Source organism: Drosophila pseudoobscura, chromosome X, assembly GCF_009870125.1.
Source record: "Drosophila pseudoobscura strain MV-25-SWS-2005 chromosome X, UCI_Dpse_MV25, whole genome shotgun sequence".
Taxonomy (NCBI): domain Eukaryota; kingdom Metazoa; phylum Arthropoda; class Insecta; order Diptera; family Drosophilidae; genus Drosophila; species Drosophila pseudoobscura.
Genome location: NC_046683.1, coordinates 10,293,595 through 10,314,403, shown reverse-complemented (window position 1 = coordinate 10,314,403; position 20,809 = coordinate 10,293,595). Strand labels below are relative to the sequence as shown.

Here is a 20,809-nt window from a genome sequence, read left to right as displayed (position 1 = left end):
TTTCTTTTATATATATATCATATTTTATGGAGAACATGTACACGCACACATACAATATACTATATGTATATGTACATATAAGTATATATATACATATATCATACACTCAATATAATATATATGCATATAGTTGTCAAGATTCTTACGTGTTTTTTTTTTGTACATTTTTGTTTTTATACTTGTTTTAGATTTATGTTTCTTTAAATTATTTTATAAATATTTACTCTTGTCATTTGAATTCTTCGCTTTTGGATTGTGGCTTGGGTTTTTTGTGTGTTTTATTTGCAATAAAATTTCCTATATTTAAATCAATAAATGGTTTACATATGTTCTCGATCCATTCATCCATTCACCCCATTCAGATCTCACTTAAGTTCTAGATACTTCTCTCATGTGTGTGTGTGTGTGTGTCTGTGTGTGTGGCTTATATGCTTTTGAAGTCTGAAATGTTAATTCGCTTTTCGTGTTTTTTTTTCTTTTAGCTGATTTAGGTTCGGTTATTCCCCCGAATATATATGCTATATATCCATATATAACCATATACATATATGTAGAACTATCTTTTGTTTTTTTGTTTTTTATTTATTATTATTTAAAGACAACAAAATGATGATTTGAACTTGAAACTTCTTTTTTTCTTTTACTTTTTGTTTTTTTTGTTTTGCGTTATTTAAAGAACTTGAAACTTGGAATTAAGGGTTAGATATTATGATATGAGAGCTGATCTATTTCCATTTTCCCCTGCCTCCCTCTCCCCCACCGAGGGGCAGAATTTTACAGGGGAATGTGGTATCCTCCTGCTCGGGTTCTGCTCTTCCGTTCTGCTATATAGGGCATGGGGGGTCCTACTACATACATATTGCATCTCCCCCCTTCCCACCCCTTCCCCATCCCCTTCCGAATCTTCTGAGATCCCGCGGGCATACTCTTCGATTTTTAACAAATGTGTTTTTGTTTTTTGTTTTCTTTTTTTTTTTTTTTTTATCACTCATTTACTTCGTTGATCCTGGCGGCTTAGGCTAGATATATATATATGTGTGTATATATTTGTATGTGTACCCTCTATATATATGTATCGGATGTATCGGGATAACTCTCTGTCTTTCTATACACGGATCTATTTTGTATTTATATATATATACTCGTATTTATATTTAGAAAAAAAAAAACACTTTTATTAACTATAAGAAAAAAAAAAATTATTTGAAATATTTTTAAGAGATAGAGAGTGAGAGAAGGGTTGGGGAGGGGAGGGTAGGGTAGGGGAGTGTGTGTGTGTGTGTGTGTTAGATATGTATGTGGGAAGGATCCTTTAGCCAAAGGAGTGACCCCCCAAATGTGACCCCTGATCCTCGTGCTGCCCCTGCTGCTGCTGCAAATGATGTGGCAGCTGATGTTGCTGCTGCTGCTGCAGCTGCTGATGATGCTGCTCCATTTGCAATTGTGGCGAGCGCCCGCTGCTGCTGCCACTTGCAGCACTCCCCGTGCCACTGCCACTGCCACTGCCACTGCCGCTCCCCGTGTTGCTCGTGCTGCTCGTGCCGCAGTACTGGAAGAGTAGATTCTACACCATATTCGCATACTTATCCTGCGGCGACATGTAGTCGAGGCTGTTCTGTGAGAAGGCCTGGGCGGACACGGTGCCGGTGAAGCTGGGCGAGGGCGAGAGGCCAAAGTTGGAGGCCGTGTACCCCGAGTGGCCCATGTTGTAGTTCACCTGGTTCTGGTTGCTGAAGTACTCCATCTGGGAGTAGTAGCTGGGCGCCTGGGCGTAGTTGTTGGGGTACTGCTGGTACTGGTTGTGCCAGAAGTTGTACGAGTCGTGGTTGGACATGTAGGCCGAGTGGGCCGAGTGGTGGGCGGACTGGGCCGATTGCGCGGCATGTGCGGCCGCTGCTGCCGACTGCGGCGACATGGGGGTGATCGGCGGTGAGGGGGTGGTGATGCTGCTGCTGCTGTCCATCGGCGTGATGTTGCCGCCCGGCTGCAGCAGGCGGGGATTGCTGCCCGCCGCCGAACCGTAGATGCTGTGATGGTGATGCACCCCAGCGCCGATGTCACCGCCGGCGTCCTTCAGCTGATCGTAGGGCGAGCGGAGCACATCCCCGGATACGCCCACACCGACACCGACGCCACCGCCGACGCCGCCGCCCACGCCGACGCCGAGATTGAGGCCAACGCCGCCGGAGGAGCCAACGCCTCCGCCTCCACCGCCGCCGCCGCCGCCGCCGCCGCCGCCGTAGCCGCCCGTCAGGCCGTGCTCCTTCTTGCAGACGATGCTCACGGGACTGACGGAGGTGGCCGGGGTGGGGAGCAAGGGCGAGGAGTTCTGGTGCGCCGCCGTCACGTTCAGGGCGGCCGCTGCTGCTGCTGCGGATAGGTGCGCGTGGCTGTGGGAGTTGCTGCCGCCGGTGCTGCTGCTGCTGCTGTTCGGCGTCGATCCGCCGCCGCCGTTGTTGTTGCTGTTGTTGTTGTTGTTGTTGTTGCTGCCGCTGCTGTTGTTGCCATTGTTGCCACCGCCAGATCCCCCAGCAGCTGCCGCAGCAGCGGCGCTCAGGAAGGAACTGTGATGCGTCTTGATCGACTGGGCCGCTGCCACGGCTGCCGCTGCACTGGCCGCTGCCGCCGCAGAGCTGCTGCTGCCACCGCCGCCGCCGCCGCCGCTCTGGCTTTGGCTCTGCTTTTGGCCGCCGGACTTGCCGCTGCCGCTGTTGTTGTTGCCACTGCCGCTGCCGCCGCCGCTACGGCTGTTGTTGGAGCCGCTGCAGCTGCCGCTGCCTGCCCCGCCGCTGGCGTTCTTGGAGCTGCTCAAGCTGTTCGACTGCTGCTGCTGCTGCAACTGTTGGCGGCACTTGGCGCGTCGATTCTTGAACCAAACCTGAAAAGAGTTGCAACAAAGAAGAGGGATTTAGTTTGGGGCTACAGTGGTTTTCCTATGAAGCCTCGATTATCCCTATCCCAAAGGATACTCCCTTGGAGTGTCCCTGCCACAAGTGCCGGGCCGCCTCAAGTGTTTGCTTTCCCTGTGTGTGGCAAACGGCTGCAATTTTCCCACATCAATTAGTTTTCCGGACGGGCAATGAATAAATTATATAAAAGGAGGGGGTGGCACTGGCCCACACACCCACAACCCACAACAAGTGCAAAAAGTCACGCGCTGCCGCCGGAAGAGGCAGAGAGGGAGAGAGATAGAGAGAGAGAGGAAAAGTTACATCAACAGCCGCCGGCGGCGGACGGGCAGTCCCAAAAAATTGACTCGATTATATTGTCACTCTCTTGCACACCCACACCCAGACCCACACCCACCCACAATCTCTATCTTTCTCTCTCTCTGCAGGAAGAGAACAATAAACAGCCCATAAAGCGGGATACTCGAGCGAGAGGAATTCACTTAGCCTTGTTTGTTATGCTTAAGGGGCTGCAAACAATCCGCTAAGTGCACACAGCAGAGCAGTCCCACTCCCACTCCCAGTCCTAGTCCCCGCCCCTGGCTACAGACACAGCCACAGCCACATCCACAGATGAGATCCATCCCCATAGAAGAGTGAAAGAGAGAGCACGAGCAACATCTAACATCTAACCGTCCAACTCCAACCTTCAACCTCCAACTCAAACCAAAACCGAAGTTTGAAGTCGATGCCCGCCCCTTTGCAACATGGAAAATGTTATTTCAGTGATTTGTTCGGGCATACCCTCAACAGAGCGGGTATTCAGGGACTTGGGTTTACTTGGGCAGCCAGAAAATAGTAGAATAATACAGTAGAATCCCTGAATGGAACTTTCTTCTGAGAACATGCTTGAAATGCATTTGGAGATATGAGTTATAGATCGAATGGCAGCTTCTTAAGATATTCCTTTGTTCCTAAAGCTATTCTGTAGCTTCAAGTTGGAACTAATCTTCATTTAAGGGTATTTTCGAGGCATAGGGTATCTAGAACTTCGACTGCTCTTGATTCGCATTCATTTATTGGGGTTGGTGTTGCTTGCTAATGGCTTGTGCTTTGGTAAACAGCAGAATTTATTACCGAACTCCCACTGTCACTCCTCCTCGCGCCATTGAAGGGAGGGAAGGGGACCCATACCCCCCGCCTCGGGCCAAAGTTAACACTTGCCACGCGGCGGCTGTGGCCACTCGAGCGTTTCATTGCAGTGTGTGCCACACACACACACACGCACACCCCCACTTGAGGCACGAAAAAAAGAGCATTAAACAAGGCGTATCAAATTTCATTATTTGTCAGCAAAGGACGAGAGAGAGGGAGGAGAGAGTAGAGAGTAAGGGGCCCGAGCCCTGTGTCGTTGAAAATTCAATTTCAATTTTCAATTCAATTTTGAATTTGTAAAATCTCCTTTTGTGAATTGACTTTGAAACGGGACATCCCCCCCCCCCCCCTGCTCCTTTGCGCTTCGCCTGCTTTCATTCTGTTTCCCCACAGACACCCCGCCGAATCGTTTGATATCGTTTAATGAACTGCGAGAAGAGAACTCCATAATTCTCGTAATATTGATAAAACTAAGCTTGGGAATTTTTGCAAATTTTAGCAGAAAATTTATACAACATTTTCCCATGATTTCCAATGATTAATCGGCAGCCAAAAAAACACAGGCACCCGATTCGATTTGTCCTTCTAATGAACTTCAAAAAAGAATCAAATCAAATCATAAAAAATTGAATGCCAGCGAAACGCTAGGAAAGAGAACTTCAAAGAACTTTTTTTTTTTTTTTTTAAATTGTTGGCTCGTTTGCGGTTTTACCTGATTTGTAATGTGGGGAGGGGGCGGGGGAGGGAATGAGGGGAGTGGGGCTTGAGGGGAGTTTGCTTGAATAGCTTTCAAAATTGATTCATTCGATGGAAGGGAGGATGGGCAGGGATTTACCCGATGAAGAACCCCCCGTTCTGGAGATGAGCTCTCAAATTTGATTTATAACAGAAAAATATGTAAATATATTTGATTTATCTATCCATTCTATACCTTATTCTATATGATATATACATATATAATGTGTAGAAAATCTAGTATATATAGCGAATAATTTGTAGATTTTTAGGGATTTTCTATTGATCCATTGATATTTTTATCATTCGATTTCTTGTTGAGTTTGAGCTGGAGATCTAAGAAGATTAAAGTGTCTTTCCACAGGGATATCATAGGCCACACTAGATGTAGGCCAAAGAGGGTTATTCATCCTTGAACTAATATTATAATCTGTAGGAATGTTCTCAAGTGATTATGAATCCACTTCAAGGGGGATAACCCGATCAAATGGGAAAACTGTAAGCACAGCTTTTTCTTCTTCTTTGGAAAAGTCCTGGCATAAGTAATCTAATTTTGATTGCAATTGAAAAGTTGATCCTTTGGCTGTAAATTACTGTTTGTTTCGCTGGTGACTTTTCCCATGGCGTTGCCTTGCCTTGAAAATTGTACCACGTGGAACTTGATATTGCATTAACAAATGGGGGAAATTGTTAAATGGGAAAATGGAAAATTATGCGCTCGGCTTGCATAAATCTCGCTCTCTCTCTCTCTCTCTCTCTCTGGCCATACACACATATATATGTATGTGCTCGTACAGGAGGAGAGCAGTGGAGATGGGTGTGAGGGGTTGAGGAAAAGAGTGGAAATTGTTAATCCGCAATGGGAAAATTAATTTTATAAAACATCTGTGTGCTGGGTGCTGCGTGCTGCTGCCCGTTTCTATACAAAAAGTTTTCCTACCTAAGCCCCCTCCCCGCCATGACACCACCACCGCTCGTCCCCTCTTCCTGCGACACTCTCCCTTCCCTTCCCTTAGCACACCTCTACCCCTCTCTCTCTCCACTATACATATATGTACATGTCCCAATGCATTGCGTATCATGAGGAGGCATGAGAGGCAGCAGAGAACGAGACAAATCCTTTTACAAAAAAAAAAAGGAAGCAGAGATTTTTTTGGAAAACTAAAAACAGGGAGAAAGGGAAAATGTGAAAAAGAGTTGACAAAGTTTTACTCACTCACTCTCTCTCTCCCTCTCTGTGTCTTTTGGTCTCTTTCTAGCGATTCTCGCGATTGCAACCCCCGACGGGGAAATCGAACAGCTGAAAACGAGGCTCAAATGCCGAGGTGACAATGGGAGGGAGGGACGCCATAAGGGTGCCTCTGCCCCCATACCATACCACTACCATTCTACTACCATTCCCTTCCCCTTTCCCTTTCCCTCTTCTCTGGTTTGCATGTGATTTATGATTGCCAGCAGCAGCGATGGCAGCCATCCCCGGTCCCGTGGCTACCCCTCTGGCGGCACTCCTCGTTTTTCGGGGCGAATGAAAACATTTTTGGGCGTAAATGTTTGCTCTGTTCTGGTGCAGATAAGCTGCCCGTAAAATTATTACGTTATTTGTATTGGCTGCAATCAACGCCCTCTCACTTAGGAGCATGCCACAGGCCACCCCCCTGGGGCAGGCAGCTACTGGGCCATAAAGATGCCTATCATTCAATTAATATTTACCAGACCTTAAGCCCCCCCCCCCCCTCCCTGATTATGACTCCTGACGATGATTCTCGGCCACTGATTTCGTTGCGGGGATTCATTCGTTGATTCTGTTTCTGATTCGGATTCTGTTTCTGATTTTTATGCCGATTCCCGTTTCTGATTCAGACATTTTCCTCCATTCCTCCTCTCTGTCTCTCTCTCTCTCTTCGTTCTTTTGGTAATGATTATTTATGTGTTTTTCGTGCCTCTGGAAAATCCTTCGAAGGTGACCCTTTCATGGTAGAAACTAACGAGGTGACCCCGACCACGACACCGACCCCCCAAAGAAAACAATATAGTTATGGTTTAGAGATTTTTATGACTTCCTCCTCCTATCGAAGCCCCACAAAAACATCTGAGCTCTCAATTTCAACTGTAGGCTTTTCTATGTAGACATCTTTGATCTTTAAAAAGATCTTTCCATCTTTTGTTTTGGATATCCTTTTGATTCTATTCTTGCTATCCTGCTATCCGGATTCTCGGGGTATCTCTCTGCTCTGTTCCATTTCTCTACCTTTAAAAGCAGTCTAGTTTTTTGCTAATTGAGTTGCTTGGCTTCCTGCCAAGCCCCACAAACCACCCACCTGCCCCATGAAAACCCCAAACCAAAAACCAAAAGCCAGACGCCTTGTAACATGCATACGAATCGTGTTTGCTTTTCTCTATTCTCTCTCCTTTTCCTTTTCCATTTCCTTTCCGTCTTTCTGTGGCGCTTTTTGGCATTTCCATTCGTGGCTTTGTACGGTTTTTCCTAGTTTTGTGCTGTAATCTGATATGTGAATGCATTGGCATGTTGCGTCAGGCACAGTGGGTCACAATATTAGAGAAAGCAAGAATTCCATCATCGTATGCCTCAGGCTGAAGCGATAAGCGGCCGAGCGACCGAGAAGTGAAGCCTGCATGACGCGTTCCCCACTTTGCGATCAAGTTTTCTTTATATTTTAACTTTTTAAAGGCACTTTTGTCCCACTGTAACATACGTCTAATGCAAGCCCCGAGAAACAGGACAGCGACCAGAGAGAGACAGACAACAAACACATATGGAAAATCTATACAAATTGTACATTCCACACCCATGGAATCCCCCATTCAGACAGACGTGTGTGGTGTGCATTACGGGAATCAATTGTGTAAAAAACGTCGGGGCATCGGTGACCAGTGGATGGGGCAAGAACATTGGACATTGGACATATGCAAGTTGTCCTTGCTGCAGCCAGGGCAGGGCACGGAACGTGTCGATTTTCACTTCGACCCGAAAGACCACTGCAGGGGCTTCCTCTGTTGTTCTGTCTGTTGCTGCCATGCCACAAAAATGCTGCATTGCCCTGCTTGTTCTACGTTTTCTTCTGTTTTGCTGTTGCTGCATTTTCTTCTGTGCCCCAAGCAGCGCTCCTGCTCCTACTACTTGGGATTGTGCCTCAGACACTGCTTTTCCTCTGTACTCCTTCCATTGAAAGACCGAGGGGCAGTGCTGTACGACGCAACTGCAGCTTCTTCTGTGACAAAAGCTGCTTCTTTTCCCTCCCGATTTCCTGCCTCTTCTGTCAATGGCATTCACTCCTCCTCCTCCTCCTTCTGCCACTGCAATGTCACGTCCTTAAATTACATTGTGGACAAAAGCAAAGCAAAGCAAACGAAAGCAAAGCAAACAAATCGATAGATCAATGCCTCTTCCACATGCAACAACGGCTTCCGATTGCAATTTGGATATTGTGTCGTTTTGGATCGATCGGTGGCTTGTTTATCCAGGACATTACCAGGAGCGGTGAGAGGAGAGATGACAGTTCTTGCAGCAGCAGCCGGAAGCAGTAGATGATGTCTCTGTTTGATCGTTTCTCTTGGGCCATTTGGCAGTTGTTCGGGCCGACGGCGCTTGCCATCCCAATTCTGTGTTTGTTTAGGCCCGATCATTGGACATGGGCACGACGACACCTAAACAAACACACACACACAGCGCGCACTGAATGGGCGAGAGAGATCCTTTAACAAATTGAGTTGTACAACTCTCCTCTATCATCGGCATCATCGTCATCGTCATCGTCGGGCAGCAGGCCGCATTTGGTTGACGGTAAAAATTAGCGCAAATTATGCTCGACTAATGCGTTGAGCAAACCTCCGCTCCGCTCTGCTCTGCTCTGCTCTGCACCGTATCCTTCTGTTGCGTATCCTGCCCTGGAGGGGTGACTTGTCATACCCCAAATTCCCTTGGCAAATAAACGCGGAATATATCTCATTTTGCAGAGGGGAAAAGTACACCAAATGCCGAATATCTTCCTCTATTTGCATTGAAAGTCATCAAATCTGTTCGCTCCATATGTGAACCATCCGGGACCATCCCCCCAAAAACCCGTCCGAGAAACAGATTCCCTGGCAATCTGTTACCCGGGAGCTGTTGTAATTTGTTTGTTTTATGGATTTCTTTTTGGACTTTTCCGGGCACTTTTCCGCACGGGGCATTGGCTGTGCCTAATTAAACCGAATATCCGGCACCAGCTATACAAGTGTTTTCGCACTCCACTCCCATTCTGTCTGTTAAAGTTAAAGCTCACACATGTGCGGGTTAAGTGAGTGTAAGAAAAAACCAGTTGGCAGGTTGTTTGTTTCCCTTTGGGGTCGGAGGAGCAAGGAGGAGGGATAAGGCAATAATTACCCAAGAATGAATCGAGGCACACGTGGCTCAACACCACGCATAGAAGCTTCTTCTATGGTAGGTCTTTGGGCAAACGTAGATACATATATAATGAACAGATCTGTCTTTCATTTGGATAGCATAGCTGCACAGTAATCAAGGACTCTTACCTGTACTCGGGACTCGGGCAGATTTATCTTTAGAGCCACCTCTTCGCGCATGAATATATCCGGATAGCGGGTCTTGCCGAACAGTGCCTCCAGGACGTCCAATTGGGCGCGTGTGAATGTGGTGCGCTCCCGACGCTGTTTTCTTGTGTTGACACCTAAATCGTGGGGGGTGGGGGAAAGGGAAAGAAAGTATTAGCCAGAGGGAAAAGATAGCGGCTGAAAGCCAAATGTGCTGAAGGTCTGTTTCGAGGGCCAAATCGAGTATACGCCTCGTGGTCGTGCTACGGAAACTTTTCCCGGTAATATATTTTTTGGCGTGCTGGTTTCTGTTGTTTTTGTTTGTTGGGTTTGCTGGGTTTTTTGGGTAGCAAGCAACCCCCGAAAAGTGCGACACACAGAGACGAGAGCCAACCCCTAAGCGGAACGGAACACGAAACACGGAACGGAGCGATGCGAAGCGGAGAAAAAGAAATGAAAGAACCAACCCCCGTGCAGCAAAAGCGGCAGCAGCCGCCCCAAAAATGCTGCTATATATCAAAGTGTGTGTGTGTGTGTGTGCGTGCCACATACATATACATGTATGTACTGCTGCGTGTGCGTGGGTATCTGTGTGTTAAGCCGCAGCATTGTTTGCTTTGTCAGCCTCTCTATCTCTCTCTCACTCTCTGTCTCTTTCCCTGTCGCTCTGTAACTTCGACTCGACTTTGGCTTGGATTCCTGCCTCCTCCTCTGCCTCTCCTTGCCACTGGAAATACATTGCTACCCCTGCTATTGTGCCTCTCCCTCGTGCCACACTCTACACCTCTCCCTCTGCCCTTCTCTCTCTTTCTCTTTCTCTCTCTCGCCCTCTCTCAATCTGTATCCCTATCAAAAATTAATGAGTTAGTCATTTTGGTCATGAATTTATAAATTGAATAAAAAACTTCAACTTCAATTCCTGCCTGGCTTCAGCCTTCACTTTATTCCATTTTGCAGCTGCCACATTTCGTTTTTTTTGCTGTTGCTGTTGCCTTTGCCGTTTGCTGTTTTCGCTTTCAAAATGGTTGCCCCGTTTTTTTTTTTGTCGGTTTACAATTAATTGCAATTTGTTGTTTATTTTTTAAAAGATTTTTATATATTTATTTTCATAATTTTTACCTTGGAAGAGAGAGATCTTGTCGTGTCGTTTAATTAACTCCACCTATAAATTTGTTGGCTGTTTTCTCAGTTGTATTTTTTATTGTTTTGTGATGCTTTTTATGGAGTGTTGTTTATTTTTGGCCAATTTATGATGTTTCCTGGAAGGTCTCGTAGTTTTTTTCTGTTGGTTCAGGGCTTAACTATCGAAGACCCCCACATTTTATTGGAAGTCTCTTTAGTTATTTTGATGTTTTCAATATTTAGTGATCAGAAATCGTTCCTAACACTTTTCGCCATTGAATTTGGTACTACTTGAATGGAATCCTAAAAAGAGATCTCTTTTATTCCATGGAATATCTGACACTGAAGGTATTTTTGAAAAACCTTTTCTCTAATTCAATAATATTGAATAAAGTCCCAAAAAACTTGTACATAAATGCTATTTTATCCAAAAGATATTCAGATATCTTAGCAACAGATACTTCTTCCTATCTTTACACCTAGAATTCATTGCATCTTTTACCATTTTAAAGGCCAACAACCAAGCATTTTCCTCATACACAGAGATCTTTCTCTTCTTTTCTTTCAACAGAGGCCCGGCCTCTTTTGCAATCTCATTTTTTGTGGCCAAACTCTTCCATCATACAATATCTTTCGCTCCAATCAAAAAGTTATATCACAAGCTAAAATTCTGTCAATTGCTTTGCTTATGAAACAACAATAGAAATATATGAAAAACCATAAAGAAAATACTCGCAACAAAAAAAAAAAATATTGATTACGAAGTATGAAATATTTTTGTCATTTTTTCTTTTGGTGTCTTTTTTGTGGGGGGAGTGTGGGGCCACAGAGTCTTTTGTTGGCGTTTTGTAGCCAATTTTTTGTGATTTTGGTCAGGTTTTTTTTGTGTTGTGTCATTTGCAGCGTCACCGAATGAGAAACCGAACGAAACGAAACGAAACGAACCGAACCGAGAAACTGGAACTTCAGAGATAAAAAAGTGCCTCTGGAGACGGAGACTGCCTCATTATTCATTTTGACAATTTAACCTGATAATGATGCAATATCGATGCGAACTGACATTGAAAGGCAGGCTGGCTGGCAGGCAGGCAGGCAGGCAGCAGCCAAAAGATACTTTTCATACCGAGTCGTATACTTTGCGAAAGGATGCAGGGAGAACTTTCAGCACATTTGAGGGTTTCATGGGATAGATATACCAAAATTGTTCAGTTCGATATTTACCCCACATACCTTGGGAGAACCCAACGGCCTCGAGACCATGTGGGAGGCCGAAGGGACCCAAAGACGGCATCGGCATGCCCGGCGGCAGGGGCCCGTGCGGCACCGAGTGATGGGGATGCGGGCCGCCATAGCTGTGCGGATGGGGGCCCAAATCGCCAGATTTGAGAAAACCGGCCGCCATCAGGGCCTCTGTCGAGTGGAGCGCCACGTTGAAGCTGTTGTGTGTCCGCTCGCCACGTGCTGCAGCTATCTCCCCGAAATCAATCTTGAGACCGATCTAAGAGACGCTGACGGTGTAAGAACTCCTAGTATCCTTCCTTCCTTCTGCCGAAATCCAAGCTGGGATCCTCTCGATCTGTCGCCTCAATGGTTGTGTGTGTTTGAATGTATCTGAAAGTACGGAAAGAATGGAATGCAATATAGATAGATGTCTGATAATCGATGATAAAACACCTCTTCTCATGCTCTTCTTATGTTACCCTCTTCGGAGCACAGTAAATACTCGCGATATTTACTTACAGTATTGCAAATTATCTTTTTGAAACTGGGAATATCTTGGAAAATGTTCTACTCTCCGATAAGTATTTGTTTGCTTATGGGTTAAGCTCTTGCCACGAGTTCCAATTACACTCTAAGATCGGTAGAGTACGAGGCTCAGACTTATAAAGGGACACCGAAACCAAAGAGTGCGCACTATCTGTCCCTCTCTATCTCTCTGTCTTGGTGGCCTAATCCCTGAGGTTTGCCGCCCTATTATGTAAAAACTTCTAATCTCTCCGTTTTCGAAGATTACCCAACGAGAACGCCCGCAAACGACCGACCGGCGAGCCGACGAACCGACGAGCCGAACTTGAAGACGAAGTTCCTTCGGGGGCTTATCCTTGCGGTTTAAGATCTTTGATCTGCGCTTAGCCACAGGATTATTTCAGACACTTACTAAAACTGGTACTACGACTCAATAGACTGCTGGGACTGCTGATCCGCCGCTGCCAGGACACACACACACATGACAGGACAATGGACGATGCATGGCTTAAGAGAGAGAGAGAGAGAGAGCCCAGAACCTGGATTAAAACTCTTTTGTCTCTAGGCTGTGTTCTCTCTATCTCTCTCTGTTTTCGTGCGAACAAAATTAGCACTATCCCAGAGAAAGAGAAAGAGAGAAACAGAGACACCCATAGGCCGGGAGTTAAGAGGGGCAAAAGCAATTGCGGAATTAGCACGAACACCTCACTCTCTCTCTGAACGTTTTGCCTTTTGTTTTGGAAATTGAAAACCCAGAAATCACCCAAAACTATTTGTCACTTCCCTAAAGAGAGTACAAGACCACGAGAGACAGAGATACAGGGATAGGGAGAGGGCGATCCCTTGGATGCACCACAGCCACACATCTCATTGTGGTGCCCTGTAAAATTTGTTTTGTTTTGTCATGTCGCTTTCATGGCTGACTGAATATCGCATGAAGGATGGAAATGCAGCCCGCAAAAACCACTCCACTCCACTCCAGAAAAAAAGAGAAACCAAAACCTCGACCCTGATATAGCACCCGATACCCCCCGAAGGACAGACAGACAGACAGTCCTGTTGCCCAAATTACATGCTCACGCGCACACGCAAATTAATAACGCATCTGTCTTCAATTCGGGGAGAGAGACGGAGACGGAGACAGAGAGAGACCAGCGGCAGCGAGCAGTTACCGTTATCATATTTAGTACAAAACGCAGCCACACTAAACAGGGGTGTAATCGATGAATGATCGATTAAAGGAAATCAAATTAAAATAAAAAAAAACTAAGTGTTTAATTGGTGTAGGAGCTAAAGAACTTAAAATTATACCATCGAGCGGACATTTACTAGATCTAGTATATTCTATGTTCGAATAATTTCTGTTTAGGGCAATGATATGGATCCATTCATTCCGAAAGTGGTTCAAAGATAATTGTCTTATATTTTCGGACATTTTCTGTTTCTTTTTTTTTTTTTGTTGGGGTTCCCAACAAAGTTCCCATAGAAACCATTAACAAAAACAGAAAAAAGCTTCAGAAAAAACAAAAAACCGAGAAAGAAAAGAACTCCCGTCGAACTCTCAGCATCTGTCAAAACCGAAAATTGTCGGAGCCCCAGAAATGTGTCACATTTTTTGTGTGGATTGAAACTGCGACTCACACGGAAGACGGGGCTCTACTACGTGATTTTCTAGTCATTTGCCGCTGGCATCGGCCTCTCGCTCACTCGCTCACTCGCTCGCTGGCTGGCTCTTTGTGTGTCTCTGTGTCTCCCTCCCTCGCTGATTATGAAAAATCATGGTAAATGGCAAAAAGAGCAAAAAAGAAGGCAGGCAAGGCCCCGCTGGCTCTGGCTGATCCATTGTGATGGTCGGTCTCCTAGGGGGACCGCCGAAACGAGGCGGGACAAAATCATTTGAACTGGATATATATCACGTACAGAGAAGACACTTTCATTATATATTCCATTTTCGGCAATTTCTGATGATGATTCTTCTGTGGATCGTATCACTTTCGGTTTCAGTTTCCGGGCACGACAATATTTGATGTTATTTCCCTCCCGCGCTAGACAGAGAGTCAGAGTGAGAGAGAGAGAGAGGCGACTCACTCACGTAATTACGGTCAAAATAATATTTGTGCACAAGAGTTTTGAAGGTAAACAGCCGCGAGGAAAACAAAACATAAAACACACACAAAATAATGCCAAGAAATCCAGCTCCAAATTGAAGATGCCAGCTACCGTATGCAAGAGATCACTGGATCGATGGATCGTTGGATGGACCCGACCCGCACATCGAAACACTCTCTGAAGAACGGTAGTGTTTTTGTTTCTGATGCTGGCCGGCCCTGGGAAAGTCTCAGGCAGAAGACAGAAAAGAAATCGCTAGCCACTTGGCTACTGTTCATTTGGGCCATGGGAAGATTTCATCTACCATTCGAACCATACGAATTTCGGATGATTAATGGTCCCGTCCCCCCAGACTTTGCATAACTTTTGGCTATCTTTAATTCTGTCTTTGCCCCCGTGCGTCGCTGACTAATATATAGTATCTTTAGAGCGTGCGAGTGTACGCTTATAACTCTGTTAGTCAGTCACGAGAGATCAACTTTGGGGCCGCCACTGTGTGTGCAGCTGTCAGGAGTGCTAACCTGTCAGTCGGTTCGGTTGTGGCTCTCTGGCTCTGTGGCTCTGAGGCTCTGTGGCTCTGTGGCTCTCTGGCTGTTGTGGTAGCTGCACAGCCACTGGATATCTGTGGCTCAGTGGTTGTTGTAGTCGGAGCTATTAGTTGCCTTAACAAGCTCTATAACAACTTAATATGCCCGGGCACATTGCACATATTCTACACTCCACAGCAGAGGTTTTGTTTCCTTTGCGTATGCGTATGCGTACTGCCCGAGTGTGTATGGGTGAGCTTTCGTTTTGATCAGTGTCCTCTCTAAGAAAGCTCAAAGCTTCTCCTATGCATGAGCCTTGTTTGTGTGTAAAAGCTTCTTAATATATATTTATTCTTAGCCAAATTAATTGATAAAGCAGATTTCCTTAAGCAAGAAACCATTTGCGGGGTTTTTTGTGCTTCTATGATCATTGAGCCACTGATCATTAAGAATATATTAGCTAGAAACTAAACAATGCAACTTAAAGTCAAAATATGATCGATTCTTAAAGTAAATATATATGTAGGTATATTCTTGGCTTCTATGACTGCTATCCTCTCTGTATGTAGCCCCTGAAAATGTTGTTGTGTTGTTCTTTGCTGTTGAGTGTAAGCCTGATATTCGCGTTATGGCCGACCAGGGGAGAGGCACGAAACAGATGAAAAATGCATTTCTCAGGCTCATTTACATTGAGCCACAGCTACTGGAATATGGAATACTATATGGGAGAAGAAACTGCAGACTGCAGACCGCTTCTAGCACTACCATTCGGAGACCAAGTCGGACTCTGGTCTAGCATAATAAGCCTGTCTGTCTCTCTGTCTGTCTGTCTGTTTGTCTGTCTGTCTGTCCGTCTGTCTGTCTGGCTTTTTGTGGCTCTGTCTCTGTCTGAAAATAATGCAACTTAATAAATGCAACAAAGAATGAGGCAGCAGCGGCAAAAGCAGTCACGTCCCGAAAAACAGGTAATGGGAATGGAGCTCTCTCGGAATGGAGGATGGAGTGGAGGAGGATGAGGATGAGGAGACCATTTCTACGCAAATGCATTTTGACATTTAAATTTGCAATTTTCGCATAAAATTATATTTATTTTGTGTGTTGTTGTTGCGGTGAAAATTGCAACCTTGCTGCTGTTGCTGCTGTTGCCGCTGCTGCTGCGAGGATCACGACGATGTGATGTTGATGTGGATTCCAGCTACTGACTTTGACGTTGACGTTGCCTGAAGTTTAATTAAGCAACGTGCCAAATAATTGAAAAAGTGTGAAGATTTGACAAGTTTAAGACGCATTAAAAACATATATATGGCCTAGAAATCAACTGACACTACTCGTAGATACGGCAGATACTTGTATTTGCTGCTCTGGCGACAAGTTTTTTCCATCCATACCCCATACTGTACCCCATACCGTACGGTATGGTAGAGGTTTTTTAATTAATTTTTTTCTATGGGAATGTATTTGCTGCTTATCTCATGGCAAATTATTTATTATTTACTTAATCAAATTGACACTTGAGCAGCGTTTGCCAGTGATTAATAGATGCTGGCAGGAGATTGCTCAATCAAAATGATTGCGATTGGGAAACCAGGCGATTTTCCCATTGCCAATTGAAGGAGAGAGAGAGGGAGAGAATGCAGGCCAGGACTGGTTCAATCACAGTGATTGGAGGAGACCAAAAAGAGAGGAATCAGTGCCCAAAACGCTTTTCCATTTTCCATTTGCCAGTCCCTGAATAATTACAAATTAATTAAAATATTGCCAACCCAACAAATCACTTGAGAGATTGAGTGGAGGATTGGCTCGGCCAATTAAAGATTTTTTATGGTTGATGTGATTCGAGTACCTATAGTTCTTGGACATATCTTAACATCCTTTAGCATCTTACATCTGCCCTTTCTTTTGCTCCATTCATATCTCTTCCAGTAAATGTACCATAAAATTGTTTCTAATTCAAGAAATTTTTGGGGGTATTACACCACTTGTCATTCTCCGTTCCGCCCAATTCCATTCACAGATACAACGAATTGTAATGGATAAAAATTGAATGAATTGCCAGCAGAGCCAGTGTTTCGCCTTCAGAGTTGTACGAGTACAAATGATTGCATCATTGAAAACAGACACAGAAACAGAGACCCCAAAACAGCAACAGCAACAGCAACAGAAATAAATCAAATAATAGACTAATAGAGTAAAGAGCTCTCGGCGATCGGTGATCGGTGATCGGCTGTAGACTGGTCACAACAACACAGAAAACCTTATTATTTGACGCATTGTCAATGTGATCTTGATATGAAATGAAACTGGAAATGGAAATGGAACCCCGTCTCAGAGCAGGCATCAGGCATCAGGCATCACATCTCAGTGTGTCTGAGTGTCTGAGTGATTTCTATTTAAATGGCTTTGTCAACGAAATTTGAGAAGCAACAACTACGCGTACGCGTAATGAGCAAAGAGTGAAGAGAGATAAAAATTAATAATACAAATAATTGGGTACAAAAATCAAGAAAAACGAAACGAGACTCAATCCATACGAAACGAAAACCTCACTTAAGGCGAGGCACGGCACGGCATGGCAAGGCAAGGCAAAAGATTGACAAAAGATGACGACCAAAAAAAAAAATACGAAATACAAAAATCAAAAATCAAAAAAGAGTAAAACCCGATCAGGTAGGTTTCCAGAGAGTGTTGTGTGTGGGAGTCTGAAGACTGTGAAAGACTGGAGACTGGAGACTGGGGCGTGCTATGGTGCCACAATGGAAGCCGTTCGGTTCGGTTCCGTTCCGTTCCGTTTGCGGTACGCAGTTCGTGTCGCTGTGGGGATATGAGGGATAGATAAGCTATCAGAGGTGTCGCGACGCGATCTCTGGGGCTCCAAAGACTTCTTTCAATTCACAATTGCCAACCCTCTCCTCTCCACTCTTCAGGCGGATGTTGTGAATGAAATGAAGTTGATCGAAATTGGCATTCAGGGGGATTGGGATCTAAGCCTAGGAGTCGCCGCCTCACGGTAGTTGCGTGGGTGCCAGAACAGATCCCATAGAGATCCCCAAACTCCACTTCCACTGCCATCCCAAAAAAATTAACTTGCATATTAATTTTTGTGTGTGTTTCTTCTTTTTATACAGACATACATCGTACATATATGCAAATTAATAATACAGAAGAACACAGATGGAAGAGGAGTCAACGTTTTATTCAGATATTTTAATTTATAGCCGCCGCTTTGAAATTAGAGAAAGACTCAGATACAAGATACAGCAGCAGCAGCAGCAGCAGCAGCAGGAGAGGGGGCACAAAATATGTGTGAATAATGTGACCTGAACGGGTCCGCCGTCGGTCGGTCCATCGCTCCATCGATGCTGCTGCTGCTACCTCTATTGTATCTAATATTAGACCTCTTTTTTAGGGTCTTATTGTTGTAGTATATTTGTGCTCATACGCATATACTCGTATATATTCGGTATATTTCTTGTATCGATCTTTGGTTGAATGTTTTGCCTAATTAACGGCCAAGGGAGGCGGCCTTAATATGCCCATTAAAATTATGAAAATCATAACGAATTTCAGATTCAAAAACTAGAGACTGGAGACCGGAGACCGCTTTGGTCTTGAATTTTCTCACATTATGATTTGGTTATTAGTCATAGGTGGAATTTCCTGTGAACTGCCAAGAACTTCAATAGAAGAGTGGAAAGGAAAGGTCAAGGGGCGACTTGTACGGCTTGGGGTTCCCCCTCAGCCTGAATCTATAAAGATTTTCCAATGGGTTGCCAGAAGCTGACAAAAGAAGGTGCCACTAGAGACTAGTGGAGCACTTATAAAAGATCATAATTTCCAAGATCGTGTGCCACAGAGTGGTTAGTGGTAGAACATAAAAGATAGTCATGGCGAGAACAATCTTTTTGTGGAATGAATAGTTAATGTTTTAAGGGTATTCCTCTATCTAGCAGATGTCTCTTTCAGAATCAATGTTATGGATCATCAAAGAGTTGGAATGTAGGGGATCTCTTATAGATATCTGTGAGATACAAATATCCACCCCAACTACTTAAGGCTATATACATAAATACTATTTATCGATCGAATCATGTTAATCCTAGGTAATATAATCCTTGCTTCATTCTTGCCGCTTTCCGCGATCCGTGAGAGTTCAGTTCAGTTAATGGATTATATGGATATGGAGTATACGTTGTCGCCCGACATGGAAGACAGAGATATGGAACACTCACCGAAAAAAAAAACACAAACAGAACGATCTCTGATCGATCGTAGGCGACTCGGATGGATCGTTGGGATCGTTCGGATCAGATCGTATAATATATATTCCAATTTAGGATCCAGATGTTCTGCGGTACATTCGGGTTTATGGCTGCAGTTGTTTATTGTTTGAGGGTTGAGGAGGCACTGGTTACACCGTAAAAAAACATATCCCACAGGACACAGGACACGGACACACACGATATGCTGATCGATCGACTGCTGAACTGAACTGAACGATCGGTTATCGGCTATAGTTGTATATCTTTTGTTGCTGTTGAAGAAGTATCTTGTATCTTGAATCTTGTATCTGCTGTATCTTTTGTTGTGTTTCACGCACTTTCTTATGGTAGAATGAAATGTTATTTTGTGGCTTCTCTTTTTTTTGTTTTTTTTTTTTGTTTATTTGTTTGTTTTGGCGACGGCGAACCTTTTTGTTGTTGCTGCTTGCTGCCGCTACGCACGGCGAGAGAGGCAAAAGCGCGGCGAAAACTAACGGTGAACGGTGGAACGTTGAACGGCTGAACGTTGAACGGTGGTCAATGGAACGCTGAACGAGAGAGAGACGGTGTGTGAGCGAGCGACGAACGCACTGACAACCCGAGCGGCACGAATGTATCTTTGGAACTGATTTTCGTGACACCTTCCAGCGGACAAACGGCGGCAGAGCACAGCAGAGCACCGTAGCAGCAGCGTACCAAAGCAGAGCAGAGAAGCGACGCAGCAGGCGGCGGCGGTGGCGGTAGCGGTAGCAAAAGTCGCTCGACCAGATACAAATACAGATACTCACAGCTACACGAATGCGACGGCGAGTCCAACAACAACACGCACACACCCGACGAACCTCAGCCGACCGGTTCGTGTGTGTTCGTGTAGCCAACCAACACCACCAGCAGCACCTTGTGGGCCAAAGCGAGAGCGCAACACTTTTAGCAATGGCTGACGCCGCGCTCGGCTCAATCCGAGCGATCGTGCAAGGGAGATGGCCATACATAGATGGCTTGCTGGCTGTGTCGCCGCAACCGTAGCCGTAACCGAAACAGCTAGACAGCTAGCTGTCCCGCTCTGGCCCTGACGTATGCCAGCAGCAAGTGCAAGCGGGACGACCGCTTGGAGCCAGCATTCGAGCAGCTGTATTTACCTATGTGTTGTTGCTGTCTTCTCTGCTGCTGTTGCTGCCTGCTTTCTATGTGTGCGTGTGCGTGTGTGTGTATGTGAGTGTGTGGTTGAGAGTGGAACCACACCCCAAATAAATAAACGCTGCCGCCTCTTGCTTGCTTGCTACGCTTGCTCCCCCCCCTCACCGACCCCCCCCTCGACCCAGGCCTGGCAGTCGGTTCAACAACTTTGTTTCCACACAAACAACAACAACAACAGAAAGTAGAGAAAAAAGAAGAAAAATTGGTTCCTTTTGGTAGTTTTGCGCGCGCCAGCAATGAAATTTTAATGAAAATGACAGCAAACCCAAAACACCGCCAGAGCGGAGGAAAAGCGTAAGACAGCGCTGAAATTTGTTACCAAAAGCAAGCCAGCCAGAGGACGAGAAATAGACGCCTGAAGAATGGTGGGGCTGCTTGTGGGGCGTGGGGGAAGGGCGCTGCAAAGGACGTTGGTCAAAAATTGTCATGCAGAGTGAGAGAGAGAGAGAGCGCAAGAAAAAACCCGAACAACGACAGGCAGGCGGTGGGGGGCCGGCTCTGGCCCTCTATTGTTCAATTA

The 20,809-nt window shown here is 45.3% G+C and overlaps 1 protein-coding gene across 2 annotated transcripts; it reads right to left on the bottom strand.

Moving 5' to 3' along the window:
• Positions 1–1,248: 1,248 nt before the first annotated feature.
• On the bottom strand, positions 1,249–19,797 carry oc (homeobox protein OTX2). 2 transcript variants are annotated; one of them, XM_015186364.2, is made up of 4 exons: positions 19,063–19,795; positions 11,673–12,062; positions 9,312–9,466; positions 1,249–2,878 (listed from the first exon to the last, which is right to left on the bottom strand). In XM_015186364.2, the coding sequence occupies exons 2-4, from the start codon at positions 11,851–11,853 to the stop codon at positions 1,565–1,567; spliced, it is 1,650 nt and encodes a 549-aa protein (XP_015041850.2). In that variant the 5' UTR covers positions 11,854–12,062; positions 19,063–19,795; the 3' UTR covers positions 1,249–1,564. The 2 variants fall into 2 exon arrangements, with proteins under 2 accessions (XP_015041850.2, XP_002134265.2); XM_002134229.3 differs by having other exon boundaries at positions 1,565–2,878; positions 11,682–12,062; positions 19,063–19,797.
• Positions 19,798–20,809: the final 1,012 nt, after the last annotated feature.